General features: G+C 42.1%; 1 protein-coding gene across 1 annotated transcript in view; it reads left to right on the top strand.

Moving 5' to 3' along the window:
• The window catches only part of ASCC3 (activating signal cointegrator 1 complex subunit 3), a 1,118,804-nt gene that overhangs the window by 102,730 nt on the left and 997,152 nt on the right, over nucleotides 1–18,922 (top strand). The window contains exons 4-5 of the mRNA XM_082251201.1: nucleotides 289–409; nucleotides 16,974–17,181. Coding sequence (XP_082107327.1) covers nucleotides 289–409; nucleotides 16,974–17,181 — 329 coding nt within the window. The remainder of the gene's footprint in view (nucleotides 1–288; nucleotides 410–16,973; nucleotides 17,182–18,922) is intronic.

Genomic DNA, 18,922 nt, shown 5'->3' with positions numbered 1-18,922 from the left:
AGGAAATGCGGTAGGGTAAAAGAGAGAAAAAAAAAACATTTTACCATTAGAACCACTTTAACTATGTTTTTTTTTTTTTTTCTGGTGCCTTGACTTCAGTTTCTGAAAGATTTTCTGAGATATTTTTAAATTCCACCCTTGAGTGTTCTACCTATGGAAGTATGACCATGTGTGTATGGTAATGTGTTTATATGAGATGTTTTCTTGTATATCAGGTCTTGTATTTCTTATACCACTAGTGCAGTGTTGATGTTAACTGTGGTTTAAAAACCTTTTTCTTTCTATCAGTTATTTGAACTTCTTGGACCTGAAGGATTGGCTGTCATTGAAGTACTCCTACAACAGAGGCAGAAAATTTTGTCAAGATCCCTGAACTGGCAAGCCGATAGCAGGCTGTACTCTTTACAAGGTAGAACACACAGCAAGATTTGATTATTGTTAATTATGTTCTTTTAAAGGTATATACAAACAAAACACCAACTAGTTTGAAACCAACTAGTATACAAGACAACAATAGTAATAAAAAGAAAAAAAATGATTTTGAGTTTCCTTTTTGATGTGTTTAATCATTTAAAGTGTATATATAGCAAAACATTTTATTCCTAGCTTTGGATATAAGGATTTGGGAAGGGTTAGAACCCCTATCGGGTCTTATCTTCGGGTATTCAAGATATTTTCCTGTACTTTGTGTTTGTTTACATTGTTTTACCAAACCGAAAGTGATGGAAATTTGGCAACTGGAAAACAGACAAAAAGCAGGCAACAGACACAAAATCTGACAGGGGTTCTAGCCATCCCTCTACTTATTTTTAGTTTTGACTATGCTGCAATCGAAGCATTTTCTCCACTCCACTCCATTTGTTATCTGGAAAAAAGGTTGTCCCTGGATTGGGAAGTGAGGTGAAATCTCTGTAACTGAGCCCCAGGCAGCAGTAAAATCCTATTAGGGGTTCAAGTCCTTTCCCACATTATCAAAAACGTAAAATAAAATACACTTTAAGAATTTATAGGCAGGCTGGCTATGGGAAGGCGGTTTAAACAAAACCAAAAAGAACACCACTAATCCTTCTACAAAGCAGAATAGAGCCTAAAACAGAAGGTTATCTGCATTTTTCATTACTAAGTCGAGAAATAGGCTTCTTTCTCACTAAAAGGGAAAGAAAAAAATATTGACGAGTTAACATGCTGTGGAGGCTCCCTACCAGATTGTTAACACAAAAAGCCCTGTAGACTTGCCTTTGAGTTGTTAATTTACTTACCCTGGAGACTGGCCTTTGTGGAGTAACAGTAGTAGTAAACTCCAATCTAAGTAATGCACTAAAAGCAAAATGCCACAATTAAAAGCACTTTCCCACGCAAATGGATTATCTAGAGCAGGGGTGTCAAACTCAATTTCATTGCGGGCCGTATCAGCATTATGGTTGCCCTCAAAAGGCTGGTTATATCTGAAGGATTAGATGTCCAGAGCACCCCATGCCCCCTTACACCCTTACATGAAATATCAAGAGTCACCCACCCTTCCTTACTGCACAATGCACCCCCTTACCTTGTGCTGCTGACAGGAAGAAGATGCTGGTGAATCTGGGAAGAAGTGCAGGGTCTGGAGGACAACCAGAGGAGGGCTGGAGCCAGCTTCCAGAGTCTGCTGAATGCTGAGACCAGGGGAGGCAAAGGCAAGGTGGTGTTGCAGCTGCACCGAGAGGTGCAGGATCTGTAGGAGGAGTTCTGCCCTCCTCTCTGCTGCAGACTGCTGAGAAGGGGGGTGGGAGCAAAGACAAGCCTTTCTGCAGCTGCACAGAGGAGTGCAGGATCTAGCAAAGGAGTTCTGTCCTCTCTGCTACCCACTACAGAGACAAGGTGGGAGCAGAGATAAGGGGGGTGCCGCAGCTGCAGGAGAGGTGCGAGGGACACATGAAATGGCCTGAGGGGCCACATTCGGCCTGCGGGCCTTGTGTTTGACACCTGTGATCTAGAGCATTACGTAATAGTTCTTCTGATTTATGCAGCTTAATATTATTGTAGCATGTTCCATCCGAAGGTGCTGCCGCCATCCTTGTGGAATTCTCTTGCTCCCTTCTCCACCTGAACATCCGCCCTTCTTGTACATCAGTGTAGAAATCTTGCACATGCTCAATAAGATTAAACCAAGCCTCCGTTTTGTTTATCAGTTTCCATGGAGCTTAAAATCCAGTCTTAGCAATCAGTGATGCTGTATGTCAGTTTGTGAACCACCCTTCTGACGTACCTAGTCACTTGGGTTATTTCAGCAACTGATGAATGGTCAGCATTTTTGTGGGATTGCAATACCATGGAGAAATGCTGAGAGAAACACGGCACAAAGCTGTATAGACTGGTGGCAGACTCAGCTTGTTAGTCGGAGGTTACAATGCGCAAGAGCGAGAGGGAGAAATCTCCTAAACAGCGCACCTGGAAATACTAATAAAGGCAGCTAGTACTAAATCTTAATATACTGCTTTACATGGTACTGAGGTGTTAAGGAGAGTTTACTACCACTTTAACACACTAACCCTGAAGACCAGTCATTGGGGGCTTAGGGTTTAACTCACAATAATGCACATAGTGTGGAGGTTTGTCAATGATGAATTAAAGCGTTCTTAAAGGCAATTTGCTTTTTATATTAAAGTAACAAATATGTTATACTTACCTGCTCTGTACCTCCTCTGGCCTCGATGGGAAAACACAGTGATTATTGCTAGCTGCTATAACAGCTGCTAAAATAATAGCGTGAAAATCTGGGAGAAAATACGGGAGAATTCCTGTCAGAATCGCAAGCTGTTTGTTCCCGCAATGTGCTGGAAGGCAGGAGAAATGCATCTTTCTGTTAACATGGACTGTGTCTGCTTAACAGTAAATGGTGCAAGTGTGGACTGAGAAAATGGCGGCCCAGGGCACGTGGATCAGTGTGCCAGGGGCCGTGTGTGTTAGAGTTATACAGAAAAGTGTTGGCCGTGCATATAATGACAACGGGACATTCTTTCAATATAGTGGCAGTGTGGATACTATGAAGAAATCTGTCGGCCATGCATTTAATGACAGTGGACATTTCTCAAACGCAGTATGGTGAACCTTGCTTGTACATGTGCTATGAAGAGAAATGTTGGCCGTGCATATGACAGCGGGACAATTCTATGGACTAGCAAAGAGGGTCAGCTGGCTCAGAGTGATGGAGGCGCAGTTGGAGCCCTGTTACAAGTAATAAGAGCAGATGCATGCAAGCTGAGAGGCACGGTCCGCTTTGCAGTGACTTCCATGCCGGCTAAGCTGAGAGAGAGCGGCATTGGAGGGGTTACTGTACCACGCGGGAAAGCGTGCGCTGAAAAGTTCTGCCCAGCAGGAGGAGCCACTGCCAACCTGGAGATGTGGGCGGAGATGCCGCTCACGCACAGCTAATCGGGAGTGGGAAGGAAAGTCCATAAATTACTTCTGCCTCCAGGTGTTTCTGAGAGGGAGACGTGTGCGAAGCAGCAAGATGGCGAGTACCGGAGCAAGTCGGTGCGCAACAGTAACTAACTCACATGTTGGCGGAGAACCTGCAGGGCAAATCAGGGAGCAGACTGGAGAGCTGAACACTTCCACCCTGTGGGATACAGGGATGCAGATGGTGCCCGACGGAGTACTGGCGTTATGCACAGAAGGAGGCGTGGAGCACTTGGGCCTGGTATGTCCCCATTGCTGGAATGTGACCATGCGGGTGCAAGCTTGGAACCAGTGCTAGCATTGCGGCAATCTGCTGCTGCGGGCAGAGAAGAGTGAAGGTTGGCCCAAGAGGTTAAGTGTGACATTGGAGACCGGGGTCACTCGTGCTTTGTTGGCTGTGGAATCAGGGCCTCTCCTGGATCGTGGGAGAGGAGTGTTAAGGCTGATGATGCAGTTGGAGACCATGCAGACTGACCGTGGTCCAGCGTGCAGGTGGAAGGAAGCCCGAATGTCTGAGCCAGGGTGCATGCAGGTAGTGCGGGCCGGAGAGTGGCCACCTGGTGCATTGAAGACTGCAGTGGCAGAGACAAAGTCTGCTCCCAATAAAATTGAGGAGAAGGGATGGCCAGCGGTGACCAGGGCTGCTAAAGTGAGCATGAGCAGCGAGGAAGAGGTCGGGGTCATGGATTACAAGGAAAGAGTTTGCATTGAGTTCCAGGTGGACCATTTTGGGCCAATGGGCCAGGACTGGAACTTCAAGAGTGACTGCCCAGGAAGAAGTGGGCAGAGTGCCAAGAGTCTTTGGTGGGGGTGCCCTGGTGTCGTTAGGGATCCCTGAGGAGACCTTTATTTCACGGGACAGATAGGTTGCTCAGGCTCCAGCAACCAAGCTCCTGTGAAAGGAAACAAATGGACTGTTATAGGTAGTCAGGATAGGGTTCAGGATCACCTTAGAGGAGTGAACTGATCACCGGGTCAAGGCAACAGATGAAGTGGATCACTTAGGGATGTTGGATGAGAAGGGAAGGGAGGGTCTTTTCATCATCCTGAGCTAGGAAAAAAAGTGTATTCATAAAGTGTCTAACCTTTTTCTTCTTGTCTGGTTGCATAGAGTTGGTGACAGATAGTTAGGATGTTATATCCACTCATCGGAGCAGGATTTGCTTGGTGGGGGGGTGCATTGTTTAGAATGCACTCAGATTGTATTATTTTGTACAGCAGAGAAAATATATTTTTTCACGTAAATTGTGTATGCGTTCTTTCCCTTTGCCCTTCTTTCCAAGTTGGTGGGATACTCCTAGTTGTTTGGTAAGGATTTTTATAGGGGGCGGCTGCCCCAGAGCAAAAAGGTCTTTGCTCGTTTTGGTGGGGGTGGATGTAGCACCCTCCTAGATAGGTGCTAGGTTAAAAGCATTGTTGATCCATTCTGCTTATTCGCATAGTTAGTTATGCCTGTTACATGTGTCCATTCCCATTGGTCATTTGGTCTGAGGGAGTGTCCCCCCTATATCTAATAGGGGAGCCTGTTGGACAGTGGAAGAAACCTGGCCAGTGGCAAATGGGCTTTTGTGGCAGTCCCAGTGGTGCCAGCGGCCTTGCCGCATTCAACATAGGTAGAAGTCCTCAAGTTGTGCATAGTTCATCTAGTTGGAGTATCCCACTCATCCCTTCTCACATCCCAAGTTCTACAATAAACAATAAAAAAACAAATTCCCTAGACTGTTTTCCGAGTGAGCCAAGAACCTAAAGTACTAAGGGTTTGCATGTTGTTGCTATGGGTAAGCCTGGGGAACCTGCTTCAAGCAGCTCCCAAGGGAGTAGTGCTACATTTATATAAATAAAACCTTTATCCTGAAAGTAGAAAAAGTTTGCTGTAACTGGTTATTTAGTGTGAGCTAGAGTTTGGCTATAGACTTTGTATATTTAAATCTGCTAGTACGTTTAACACCCCCCTGACTGACAATGCTGTTGTCTGCATTGCGCCATGTCCTCCTTCATCCAGAGTGGGGACACTCAAATGTAGGAGGTGTGTTACTGATCAGATCACCAGGTAAAACAGACGGAAGTCTGCAATATATTACATTTTTGGTTTGGGTTTAATACTGCTTTAAGCCTTTAGAACTACTTTAATGCACATATTACTGAAGGGATAAAGCTTATACATTGGAGAATTGTACAGGCCATTGACCAGTGTGTATGATGGCGGTATGACATCACTACGGAAGTATGCTTTACCAGCCAAATTTTGGATTCAAATAGAATCTGACTGTGAGTTACCAAAAGTGACAATCAGGCTTTAGTACTATAAAGGTTGAGGGATTTACAGTAAAATTGTTAGCTGCTCTATTTTTCTTTTCAGTCACTTTTTTTTTTGCACTAGACCCAGATTGTTCTGGTGGCGGTCACAACGATAACCCTTTAAGTGATAATTTACCTTGGTTTTACAGTTATGTTTATTTTCAGTTATTTCCTATGTATTTATTTGTGGTCAAATGAGCAAATGCAATGTATTCTCTTTGCCTGGGCATGCCTACTTTATGTAATCACTCTATTTCAATGGATGAAGGCTGCTTTGCATTTGCATTAGAGCCTGCTTCTGCCAGGCAGTGTCAACAATCAATCTGAAGCTATCAGTGCTACAGTATATCATGTCCTCCTGATTTCCCATTAGAATGCATTTCTACCCAATGCCGTCACTTATGCTTTGTCTTAATAAAGCTGCCTTCTTTCAGTTTTACCCTTCAGGTAGAGATTCAGTAGCTCTTTTGCACTAATTTGATCATACATCCTCTTCTCCCTACTGCCATTTTTCTGGTTCACCTTTTCTCAGCATTTCAATTTCTCTTGTTTTAGATTGTACTTTTGCTCTCTTGTTGCTGCCATGCTTCTTCACGTTCTGAAATATATGTGTGTGTGTGTGTGTATATATATATATATATATATATATTCTTTTTTTTAATTCTGTCAATGCATTTTTTTCTGAGTATATTTTAGAATGCCGACCAGGTTCAGTATAAGATTTATTTTCGGAATGGTAATTGCATAGCTCCCAACTGTCCCTGATTTCGAGGGACTGTCCCTGATTTGGAACAGAGTCCCTCTGTCCCTCTTTCCTCCTCATGTGTCCCTCATTTAGGTCTAATCTATATAGTTGTATATAAAATACACTTTTTATCTTTCAAAAAGTGTTTCCCAGTGCTAAACCTTTCATCCAATTTCTAAATTGTTGCATTTGTAAATTTTACAAGCCAGTATAAAGGAACAGTAGTATTAAAAAAAAAAAAAAAAGCACTTGTGGGTTTAACTAATCTTTTTTTTCTTTTGTTTAAGTCTCCTTTAAGGGGGTGTGGCAGGAGTTGTGTCCTATACCTACATACTTTTGCTAATAGGTGTCCCTCGTTCCCATCTCAAAAAGTTGGGAGGTATGTAATTGTAAAATTTAATTGATGCTAAAGCCAGGCTAAAACCTGTACAATGAATTTATTCTGATTGTAACTGATCAACCGGCACCTCGACTGAGTACCTCCTCTGATGGATGCCCCTAGTGCTTCCTGAGGGCTTCGAATACTTCACCAGACACCATAACCACCTCAGACCCCACGAACCGCCGCAGCTTGGTTGGGGTCTCACCGTCTCCTACCCACCCTGGACCTACGACAAGGCTTCAGGTTCCAGTGGGTGAACCTCTTTCCCCAGAGAGTGAAGCAGGAACAAGCTCTTCAAAGAACTTAGTGATTATTCAAGGGAGTATGAAGAGCATAGCAATCCCTTGTATCAGATTCCCCCAATGAGAGACAGGACTCTAGATTGAGGGTAAGCAGGAACTCAAACTGTTTATTCAAACACATGCACAAAGAGATATACACTGTGGGGCAATCCCCCCTCCCCTTTAGCAGCCAATCAACATACACATCCCATAATATGTTTTATCTTAAGGCAGACAGAACAAAAGAACAATGGAATAAAGGCACTTGTCAATAACAAAACCCACCCCCATCTATCTAGCAAGGGTCTATGGGACACTCCTGCAATATTCTAGCAATCTGAAAAGTCAAACCATTCATCTTCCTACATTTCCTGAGAGATATTGCTGACAAATATTAGTGTCCCATCTGAAGCCATCCAAACCATTCTCTCAGCGTACCCCAAGTATCTGTCCCTCACTCCCAGTGATGGTGAACACTGTCACATATCTTCCCCCCCAAAGGTAGACTAAGCAGGTACCAGACCTCCAATCGGTCTGTGCCTGAATTATTTGGGTAACAAGTCCCAAAAAGTCAATCCATCATGGCAGCTTCCTTGACAAAGTTCCACATAGTTTGTAAGTTTGTCCTGGCAAGGCGCATGGAGCTCTCATAGCCGATCAGTCAGTGGAAGTCTGGTTTGGGAAGGCCAGACTGGGCTTCTTGGTCACCCTAATAGACACAAATGGAGATTAAGCTCGGGCTGTGGTGTCTGTGTGGGAATCTGCCAACATCCCTAATTTACTAGTCATAGAAAGAAGGGGGCTCCCCTGGGTTCGGGACTTTTTAGGCAGAAAACCATCCAACAAATAATTTTTTAAGAAGAGTATATGCACGAATGTAGAACATTTTCTACATTTTTACATTCGTGCATATACTCTTCTTAAAAAATTCTTTGTTGGATGGTTTTCTGCCTAAAAAGTCCCGAACCCTAATAGACACAGGGTGACTTAGACATAAGAGGGGTCTAGGGGGCTAAGAGAGCAATTTTCCAACCTCTCTAAGGTAGGTTAAAAAACGAAGGGATTTCCAGTCACTACTTACCAACCAGCCAGCAACCAGCCAAATTAACCTGTCTAACAGTATGCGTTAAAAACAGGGGTTTAGTTGCACACATTTGCAAATACATGCGTAAGCTGCAGGCCGCGCCAAGGCACCCTGATATCTGCAGTCCCTAACTCTACCTTTAACCACTTTACCTCCGCCCACAGTAATATTACTGCGGCAGAGTGGCTCGTTATCGTCTGACGACGTAGTACTACGTCGTCAGGCACTCCCCCTTCTGGGCGGCGCTCGGGCGCCACCGGAGGCTCGCTCCCGCTGTTTTCGGTCACAGTGGGAGTCGGGCCAGGGGAAGAGCAGCGGCGATCGCCGCCGCTCATCCCCGATCGTCGGGGATCTAGTGTGGAGATCCGCCCGCCTGTGTAAACACAAGCGGGCGGATCTCCCAAGTGACAGGGAGTGACAGATCGCAGTGTTCAGCATAGCTGGACATCCGATCTGTCCCTGTCTCACACAGTCACCTCCCCCTCCACACGTCAGTAAGCACCAGGCATACATTAACCCCTCCCTCTCCAATAAAATTAACCCCTTCCCTGCCAGTGTCATTTTTACAGTAACAGTGCATATTTATAGCACTGATTACTGCAGTAATGTCACTGGTACCCCCAAAAGTGTCAAAAATGTCAGTCAAGGGTCCGTTCTGTCCGCCGCAATGTCGCAGTACCGCAAAAAAATCGCAGATCGCCGCCATTACGCGTTAAAAAAAAAAAACACCAAAAATGACAGAAATCTTTCCCTTTGTTAGTAAACGCAATAACTTTTGCGCAAACCAATCAAAATACGCTTATTGTGATTTTTTTTTTACCAAACATGGGTAGCAGAAAACAAATTGGCCAAAAATGTAAAAAAAATTTGTTTTTTACATCTTTTTTGGGGGGAATTTCATATAAAAAAATGTTAAAAATATTGTTATTTTTTCAAAATAAACGCTATTTTTTTTGTTTATAGCGCAAAAAGTAAAAATCGCACAGGTGATCAAATACCACCAAAAGAAAGCTCTGTTTGTGGGAAAAAAAATGACGTAAATTTAGTTTGGGTACGGCGTCGCACGACCGCGCAATTGTCAGTTAAAGTCGCACAGCGCCGAATCGCAAAAAGTGGCCTGGGCGTAAGACAGCAAAATCCTCCGGTGGTAAAGTGGTTAAAGAGTCTCCACAATGGGAGCACATGCATTCTGATGAGATAGATGGAGGACAGGTGACTGGAGGGAGCCCACCCCTCCTTAAAGGCGCAGGGTCACACTGAACACCCAGCACATAGCACAATGGCAGCGAAGGTGTCAGTGCGTTGCCTGACCAATATAAACGTTATACGATATTGCAAAAAGTGGTCACCTCCTCCACCTGTAACTGGTCTAGATAGTAAGGAGCACTGGAAGGGCAAACGCAGATCAAAAGCAAAGGGATTTCCAGTCACTACTTACCAACCAGCCAGCAACCAGCCAAATTAACCTGTCTAACAGTATGCGTTAAAAACAGGGGTTTAGTTGCACACATTTGCAAATACATGCGTAAGCTGCAGGCCGCGCCAAGGCACCCTGATATCTGCAGTCCCTAACTCTACCTTTAAAGAGTCTCCACAATGGGAGCACATGCATTCTGATGAGATAGATGGAGGTAAGGTATGTTGTGTTCCACGGGCCCTTCCGATGTCTGCACCCACCCAGTACCCCAAACAAATTGTCTGGAAAACAGTGTTACTCACCCAGCTGTCCTCTGCCTCTCTTGTAGCACATACGCGCCGCAGTTCTTGTTCGAAATAAGGGGCGTGTGGCGCCGCTGATATGCTGCTTCTGCTGTGATTGGTCATGCCGATCAGCGGGTGCCAGCCAATGGATGACCACCACCACCCGCTGATTGTCAAAGAAAGAGACGAGACAGAGCTTTGCATATGTAAACAATTCAGAGCTACATCCTGTCAGCAGACATGTGGTGGATTTTTTTCCCCTGAAAAGGGAATAAAATCCAGCACATCTCTTAAAAAAAACACCACACTGTATACACATAAGCACTGGCTAGGCACACATTTAACCCTTTGATCGCCCTAGATGTTTAACCCCTTCCCAGCAGGTGTCATTAGTACAGTGACAGTGCACATTTACAGCACTGATCACTGTATTAGTGTCACTGGTTCCCACAAAGCTTCAAAAGTGTCAGAATATGTGCCACAATATCGAAGTCCTGTTAGAAGTCACTCATGGCTGCCATTACTAGTTTAAAAATAAATAAATAAAAATTCCAGTATACAGGTGCATCTCCTCAAAAAATGTAAATATAATCAAAAAGATAATTTATTTTTAGTAATTCAATTCAAAAAGTGAAACGAATTTATTATGTAGATTCATTAGACACAGTGATCTATTGTATGCATTTCTTTATTTTACTTTTGATCATTATGGCTTACAGCCAGTGAAAACCATAAAATCAGTATCTTAAAAAAAAAACAAAAAAAAAAAAAACAGGAATATTGTGAAAAAGTTCAGTATTGTAGACTTATGGTGTCACACTCTAATCATCTAACACCTGTAAAGGTTTCCTGAGCCTTTAAATAGTCTCTGTCTGGTTCAGTAGGTTACACAATAATGGGGGAGGCTGCTGCCTTGACAGCTGTCCAGAAGACAGTCATTGACACACTCCACAAGGAGGGTAAGTCACAAAAGGTCATTCTGAAAGAAGCTGGCTGTTCACAGAGTGCTGTAATTAATTGAAAGTTGAGTGGAAGAAAAAAGTGTGGTAGAAAAAGTTGCACAAGCAGCAGGAATAACCACAGCCTTGAGAGGATTGTGAAACAAAAACCATTCAATAATTTTGGGGGAGATTCACAAGGAGTGAACTATGGCTGATGTCAGTGCTTTACGAGCCATCACACACAGACATATCCAGGACACTGGCTACAACTGTCACATACTCAGGTCTTCTTATGACTTGAAAGGTAGGGTAACATGCTTTTCCTTTGAAGGCACACTCCACCAGAAGTGTGGGTGCTTCCTTAGGCTTTTGAATATCAGGCCTTGCTTTCTCATGTCTGTAAGGCGGCCAGCTGGTCTTCTGCTCATGCATTTGCTAAGTTTTACCAGGTAGATGTTCAGCTTTTTACAGCTAGTCCTAAAGGTGACCCTGTAGGGACTTTCTCAGTTTGTGCCTCTCTTGTTATGTTAACAGCATTGTTGATGTTGAGAGTTTTAGCAGTTGCTTGCCTTTGCTCACCCCTCATGGGTTTGCTTTTGCATGGGGAAGTTGTTTTGTTCTGCTGTTCCCACCCTTCATGTTTGACGCTACTTTGGGATGTCCCTACGGTCGAGAAGATGAAGCACTGTGTCCGTCAATGAACGAAAGAGAAAAATTGTATTTTTGACTTACTGAAAAATCTATTTCTTTGCTCATTGACCGTCACAGCTCCCGCCCCTCTATGGAGTTGGGTTTGTTTCTTCTGACACTGCTTTTTACAAAACTGAAGACCTATAGCAGGAAGTGGGAGTATACTCCCTGGGACCGCCCCATTGGCGTGCTCAAGCTTTTTCTCTGCCTAGTGTCCTACTTCTGTAGGGGGTAGTATAACCCTACGGTCAAGAAGATGAAGAGCTGTCCGTCAATGAACATCAGAGAAATTGATTTTACGGTAAGTCAAAAATCTCATTTTTTCATTCCTACTATAAGTCCTTGTATAGTAAACAGGGAGGCTCTTCGCCCTAAACCATAGACAAATTTCTTCAGGATGCTTTTAGTAAAGGTAATTACAATGGAATAGGTTTTGGCTGTCGTTAAGATAACGCTTCAAAGACCCTGGGTTCAGATGGCTTTCCTGCCTCTTACTGCAAACAATTTACCCCACAACTGGCACCACACCTGCTCAAATTCTTCACAGCCATTTGGGAAGGTACAGCCCTTGATGCAGATTCTAACAGGGTTCATATATGCTTAATACCTAAACCGGAAAAGGACCATAGTGACATGGCCAATTATTGCCCAATATCCCTGATTAACAGCAATCATAAACTCCTAACCTAAATATATGCAAATCGGTTTAATTAATTCCTGGCATAATATATAAACATAGATCAGGTGGGATTTGTCCCAGGGCAACAGGCTATGGACCAGATCCGACATGCAATAGATTTGGTCTCCTTATTGCATTCCAATTGGGATGGGGTAGGTGCCCAGTTAGGTATATTGTTGTCACTGGACCTACACAAGGCCTTTGACTCTTTATCTTGGCCCTTCCTGTCCACATACTAAGGAAAATAAATTGTGGACCTAAATTTCCTACCCTTTTAAGTGCGTTAGACTGTACCCTCCGGCTAATATCATTGGACATGGGCGTAAATTGTATCTTTTACATATTACATATGGGGACCAGGCAGGGATGCTCTCTCTCCCCTCTCCTCTTTGTGATAGCAATTGAGACACTGGCAATAACTGTCAGGTCTAGCCCTATTATTCATGGCATTTCAAGTGGAGGCATAACTCATAAATGAGCCCTATTTTCCGATGATCTGTTGTTATTCATTATGGATCCCATTATGACCTTGCCTAATTTATTTGCCACATTGTCCAAATTTGGAACCATATCAGGTTTAAGGGTCAATCAAGCAAAATCGGAAGCATTAAGCGTGAACCTTTTGGACTTGGACCTGGGTGATTCGACATATTTTTCCTTTAAATGGAGCACTCAAGCGTTCCCATACCTTGATGTCAAACTGACCTCTTACATTGCAACGCTGTACTAGGTTAATTATACTCCTCTTTATGACTCTTCTCAAATGTGACCTGAAGAACTGGCAAGCCCATACTCTTTCCTGGATGGATATAATAGCGGCTGTCAAGATGATGGTTCTTTCTCGAATACTTTATTACTTTCGGTCTCTTTCGATGTCAGTATCATATGTGTTTTTCCAGAAGCTGCAATCTTTGTCCTATAAATTCATCTGGAATAATGGGGGCTGTCAGGTGATGTACACTCCACTTTATACTTACCCAAAGGGCGAGCTGAACTGGGGGTGCCTCACTTCTTGCAATGTTATACATCTGCCCAGTTGATCCAGTTATATCAAATCTTTACCATGACATATCAGCCTGACTGGGTTTAGTTGGAGGCTTAGGTTAGTCCAACCCTTCCCCTAGATGTTAATATGGCTCTCTTCAAAGGAGCACTGGGCGATTCTGAACCCCTCCTTATCGCACTCCTTGCATCTCTAGGACATGGCATGCAAGCTATACCCTTTGAAATCCCCCATTCCCCGGTGGCACCCCTCCTGTATAATCCTCACTCCCCGGTGGCACCCCTCCTGTATAATCCTCACTTACCTCGAGGGCAACAAACTCAGCAGTTTACATGGTGGACTGACAATGGTCTGACAAGGATTCACAAGAGGATTAGACAGCCTTCTTATTTCAGGGAAACACAACAGATGCCCTCTTCAGAGACTTACCATATGTGCCAATTCACTTATTTTCTGCAGACCTTAACTTAAGACCAAACTAATATAACCACCAGGACTCTGTTTGAGAATAAATGTTTATGCGGCCCTTATGAGGAAGAATCTGAGTTATATGCCTTATTCAATTGCTAGGGCAATAAACCCTCCTACCAAACAGCCTGGGAATCTGATCTAGGGGAGACCATTGAGGAGGAGGTGTGGACAAAATGGTCGACTATGGTGCACTAGGGTATAGTCAACACTTGGTCCCTGGTGGAGGCAAATTGCAAGGTGCTATCACACTTGTATCTCGTCCTGACCAGGCTGGCAAGACTATACTCTGATACCACACCCCTTTGCTTCAGGGGATGCGGGCAGGAGGTGATATGTTTCATGCCTGGGGCTCCTGTCCAAAGGTCCAACGTTTCTGCATTAGAGTGTTCAATCTTTTTCACTCAGTGGCGGGTCAGAACATACCCAGAGGCGCTAAAACTGTGTTGTTCTCCGACCTGTCAGAAGAGATCACCAGACATCTTCGAATTCTTTCTTTATTTTTTAGCGGCTAAAATAACAAGGGCATTGAAATCACCCGTGATCAATGTCACGTTGGTGAAACACAAAATATCTTGGATTATGGTCAATGAAAAACTGACCTGTATCCGTAAAGATAAACCAGCTAGGTTTGACAAGGTGTGGAACCCCTGGATTGTGTACCTTCAAGCCCCTAGTCATTGGGATGTCTTGTGGATGGAGACTCAGCCTGAGGGGACAAACTTGGGTCTTTTCTCTCACTTTCGTTCCTTTTCTTTTTTTTCTCCTCCTTTCTTTCCATTGTTGTTTTTGTTATGCTTTTTAAAGAATTCTTAAGTGGATGCTAATGGGAGACTATGAAGCATCTTTCATTTCCATCACTCTTTGGGTTTGAGGTATTGTGTTATAAGGCACTGAAGCAATTCTTAGACAATTTACATTTCCCTCCCTTTCCATGTAATTAAGATATGTGGGCCACTCCAGTTTATCTGAACACTACTTTATAACATTTCACATTCATGAAGCTTTGCAATAGGCACCTAATACAGCGGGCCTCGCAGCCCTAGAAATAAGATCGCTATATTGGATAGAGACTGTATGTTAGTCCTGACTTTATGGTCATACTTTATGGTCATTACAATAAGGCCATTGAACACTTCAGAGAGTGCATCCTCTTGTTGACATTTATTTTGATATTATATGTTTTTTATTTATAATGTTTTAAACTCTCCAAAAAAAAAAAGAAATTGAAAAAAAATATATATATTTATTTTGCTATTACAATGCTAATGTTATCTTTATATAAGTGTGTGCGGTAACTATAGAAATTCTTTTAGAGCTGAGTGCAATTATGGCAGGTCAACAGGTATTTTTCTGTACTTGCAGGGATAAAACAGGCAAATATGCAAGTATTGCATACTAAAAAAAATGATTTTGGGTTCGTGTTCACTTAAATTATAGTTTGAATATTTTAGTCATTGACCTTGTCCAGTAACCTAATGCTAGGTAAACTTTTATGTGTTAAATGCATAAAGGTGTATCACAACCAAACTGAATTAATTAACCCCTTGACTCTGACCTAGCGCAAATATGAGTCCTTAAAGGCACCAGATTTAAAAAAAATGTCAGTATTTAAAACAACCAAACTTGCCATTTTGAATGCTTTTAAGTGCAAAAGAGGGATTTGTGTCTTACAGGCCCCAGATCCCTCCAAAAAAATTCCTGACGTGACTATTGCTGTCACAAGGGTTGTTTACATCCCTTGTGACAGCAATAAAAGTGATCAAAAAAAAATTAAAGGGATAGTGTAAAAATAAAATAAATAAGAAAAAATGTTTTAAAGTGCCTTATCCCTCCGTGCTCACACGCAGAATCGAACGCATACGTAAGACGCGCCTGCAAATGTAAACAGTGTTCAAACCACACGTGAGATTATTGCCGCGATTGTTAGCGAGAGCAATAATCCTAGCACTAGATCGCCTCTGTAACTAAAACTAAACTGATAACCATTAAAACATATTTTAAAGGGTCACCTATGGAGGTTTTTAAGTACCATAGTTTGTCGCCAGTCCACAAGTGTGCGCAATTTTAAAGCATGACATGTTGGGTATCTTTTTACTCGGGGTAACATCATCTTTCACATTGTACAAAAAATTTGGCTAACTTTACTGTTGTGTTTTTTTTAATTCATAAAAGTATATTTTTCCCAAAAAACTGTGTTTGAAAAACTGCTGCACAAGTACATATAGTGTGACATAATATATTGCAACTACCGCCATTTAATTCTTTAGGGTCTCTGCTAAAAAAAATATATATAATGTTTGGGGGTTCTAGCAAAAAATACTGTTTTTTAAAGCGGTTGCAAACCTCTAAAAATTATGAAATACTTAACTTAGAACAGAGCCCCCGCTGTGGCGCCCGTACACTGCTGACCTGTTCACCCATCTTCCTTCTGGATTCAGGTCCTCCGGCCATTTGATTGGCAGGAGCTGTGATGATGTCATTCCCATGCATGCGCGCAGGCTTTGCTATTCACGGCACAGGGCTCTGAAGGAATGGCACGGGTGGCCGTTCCTTCAGAGCGCATGCGCCAGTGATGTCCCTGGCGGCACGCAAAGTAGGTATCTCTTAAACGGTGCAGGCCTTATAGGCCTACCTATAGGTACAAGTTACAGAGGAAGCTTTACTTCCTCTTTAACTTGTAAGCAACAGTTGTCAGAAAAGGCTTGGGCATCAAGGGGTTAATTTGCAAAAGTTTTGTAAATATGTTGCTGACAGAAACAACTGTGCTTATTCTAACTCTTGAGTAAATAAATGTAGACTTCGAAGATATATTTCTTTAGCCAATTTAACAAGTAGAAATAGTTAACACTTCATTAATAATGCTTCTGAAATATATATATATATATATATATATATATAAATATATATATAGTTAATTGTGTGTAGGCAAAAGAAAACCTATTCTAAATAGTATTTTATACATTATACCCACATACCACAACTTCATTTTATATTTGAGACCAAATACATCTTACTGAAGTGCACACTTTCTGAGACTGAAACTTTGCTCTTGTGTTTCACTGCTCCCTCCTGCATTTGTAATAGCTGAGCAGCTCTAAACTGGGGGGGATAGCACTGACAGGGATTTTTTTGGTGGTTCAGGGTCCTGTATTTTGTATAAACAGCTATACTATTGCACAAAAGTAATTGAAAAAATGTGTTGCCCTTTGTTATGTAATCAAAGCATTGTCTAAGCCATGCGTACAAATTACATGTTTTAGATCCCCGCAAAAAGCTTACTGGAGAAAACGGAAGACCAAACTTTGGCTGTCAAGTTACTGTCCAGTCTGAGCAAGAAAAGCAGCTCATGAAGCAGTATCGGCGAGAAGAAAAACGCAATACCAAACGAGAGAAACGTGTAGGAGAGGATGGAGAGATTGCTGGGGAAGGGCTAATAGGCTTTGATCCCAAGGAACTGCGAATGCAGAGGTAATAAATGCCAAACACTGAAAAATGCTTCAGCTGTAATTGCTACTTTAATGTGTCCTAATCATTTATTTTCTTTAAGTTCGACTTTTGGAGATTACACAATTTCAATTTCAGGTCACGTCTTAACCAAAGTATAGAATTTTTTTCTCTATGAAAACCTAATTTTCTAGGATAAGGAAGCAGTGATCTGCTTAATTAGAATCTGCTTGGTCGCTTCCACATGATTTAGAAATGCAGATTAAGGAGGTAAGCTATCTTCCTTAGGTGCTCTGTACACACCACTAGTTTAAGATTTATGAAGTCTGTACTAAATGCATTGAAACTATCTGTTTTTCCTCTTGAGATTAATGGGTGCTATTTTCTATGTTGTCATCCTGAAATATAGGGAAAAAAAGGAAAGCAAATAAGGTGTTGCATTGCTGCAGTGGAGTATAAAAAAAAAACCTCTAGCCTTGTTGGCTTTTTAAATATTGAGCCCATAAAATGTGTGATCTCTACATTGTTATGTGGCATGGCGTAGGGACAACAGCACTGTAAATAAGGTCTGTTGCAGTTATTGAGTTGCCAATGCCTACAAATTGTACCTATAATTTTCTGCAATTGTTATTGGGAGTGTGTTTCTATACACACTTGCTGACCTCTTTGTTTTAAAGCAGGCGAATTGTTAAATTGACTGTGACACTGAGATCATGCTGCAGCATAAACTTCCACCTCTTTCTTCTGTTTTATCTTGTTAGGGTCACACCAGAGAATTCATTCTAGGGAACACTATGCAAAAGTATATTTATATCTGCCTCCATATCTGTTACTGATTTTATTTCTCATTGAATTCATAAATATGCTGTAGTCAATCAGCAAAAAAAGCCTATACTAAAAAATACTAAAAATAAAACAAAACTTGCCTATGTGGCCTCATGCACACTGGCCTTTTCTACAGCTGCTGTTTTTGGCGTCAGACATTTTTTTTCTATAGCCAGTAAACTCCGCAGCATGTTATCCTATGTATCCATGCAGATATATTCTGTTATCAGCAGTTTTTAGCAGGGGTGTTTTCTGGCTGGAAAAAACCCAGAATTAGTGGGTTTTAGGAGATGTTTTTCAGCTGTAAAAATGCTCTAACTCTGATAAAAGCTCAGAAATGCTTAAAATAGGCTAAAAAAACACAGCTATTATCAATGTTTTTGAGCCATAAGCTTTTGTGGGAATATAGTTTTGTAGCTTAAAAACGCTACAGCTGAAAAAAGCGAAAAAACGCTGAAAAACGCTACTGCAAAAAAAAAAAAACTGAAAAACTCCTTCTACAGCTACAGCTTTCTACTTACTGTCCTATTTATGTAATAAGGTAATCATTTTTTCCTGATTTGTAAAGAAAACACATGTTTCCATAACCTGTTCTCACAAAGAGGCTCCAACATGACCCCATAATATCACAACTTACAGAAGCTGAGGAGGAGTTCTATAGAATTCTTGAAAATAATTCTATCCAGGTTGCTGGTGTATTGGACTTTTGTTATTTTGTAAAATATCTGGCTACAAGCAAATATTCTTTGAAAGCTTACATTTATGGGAGTATCATGTGCATGATATGCAGCCTTTTATGCTGGTTTGGTAGCTTGCAATCGCAGTCAGACCATCCGATAAAGCCCACTCCAGTAGATGCAAAAAAAATACTTTGCTACTGATAACTCGCTTCTGACACTTAAAGCGCATCTCTAAGCAATACCTTTTTTAGTTTTGGATG

This window comes from Pelophylax lessonae (genome assembly GCF_965119305.1).
Source record: "Pelophylax lessonae genome assembly, chromosome: 3".
NCBI lineage: Eukaryota > Metazoa > Chordata > Amphibia > Anura > Ranidae > Pelophylax > Pelophylax lessonae.
This window is presented reverse-complemented; position numbering and strand designations above follow the sequence as displayed.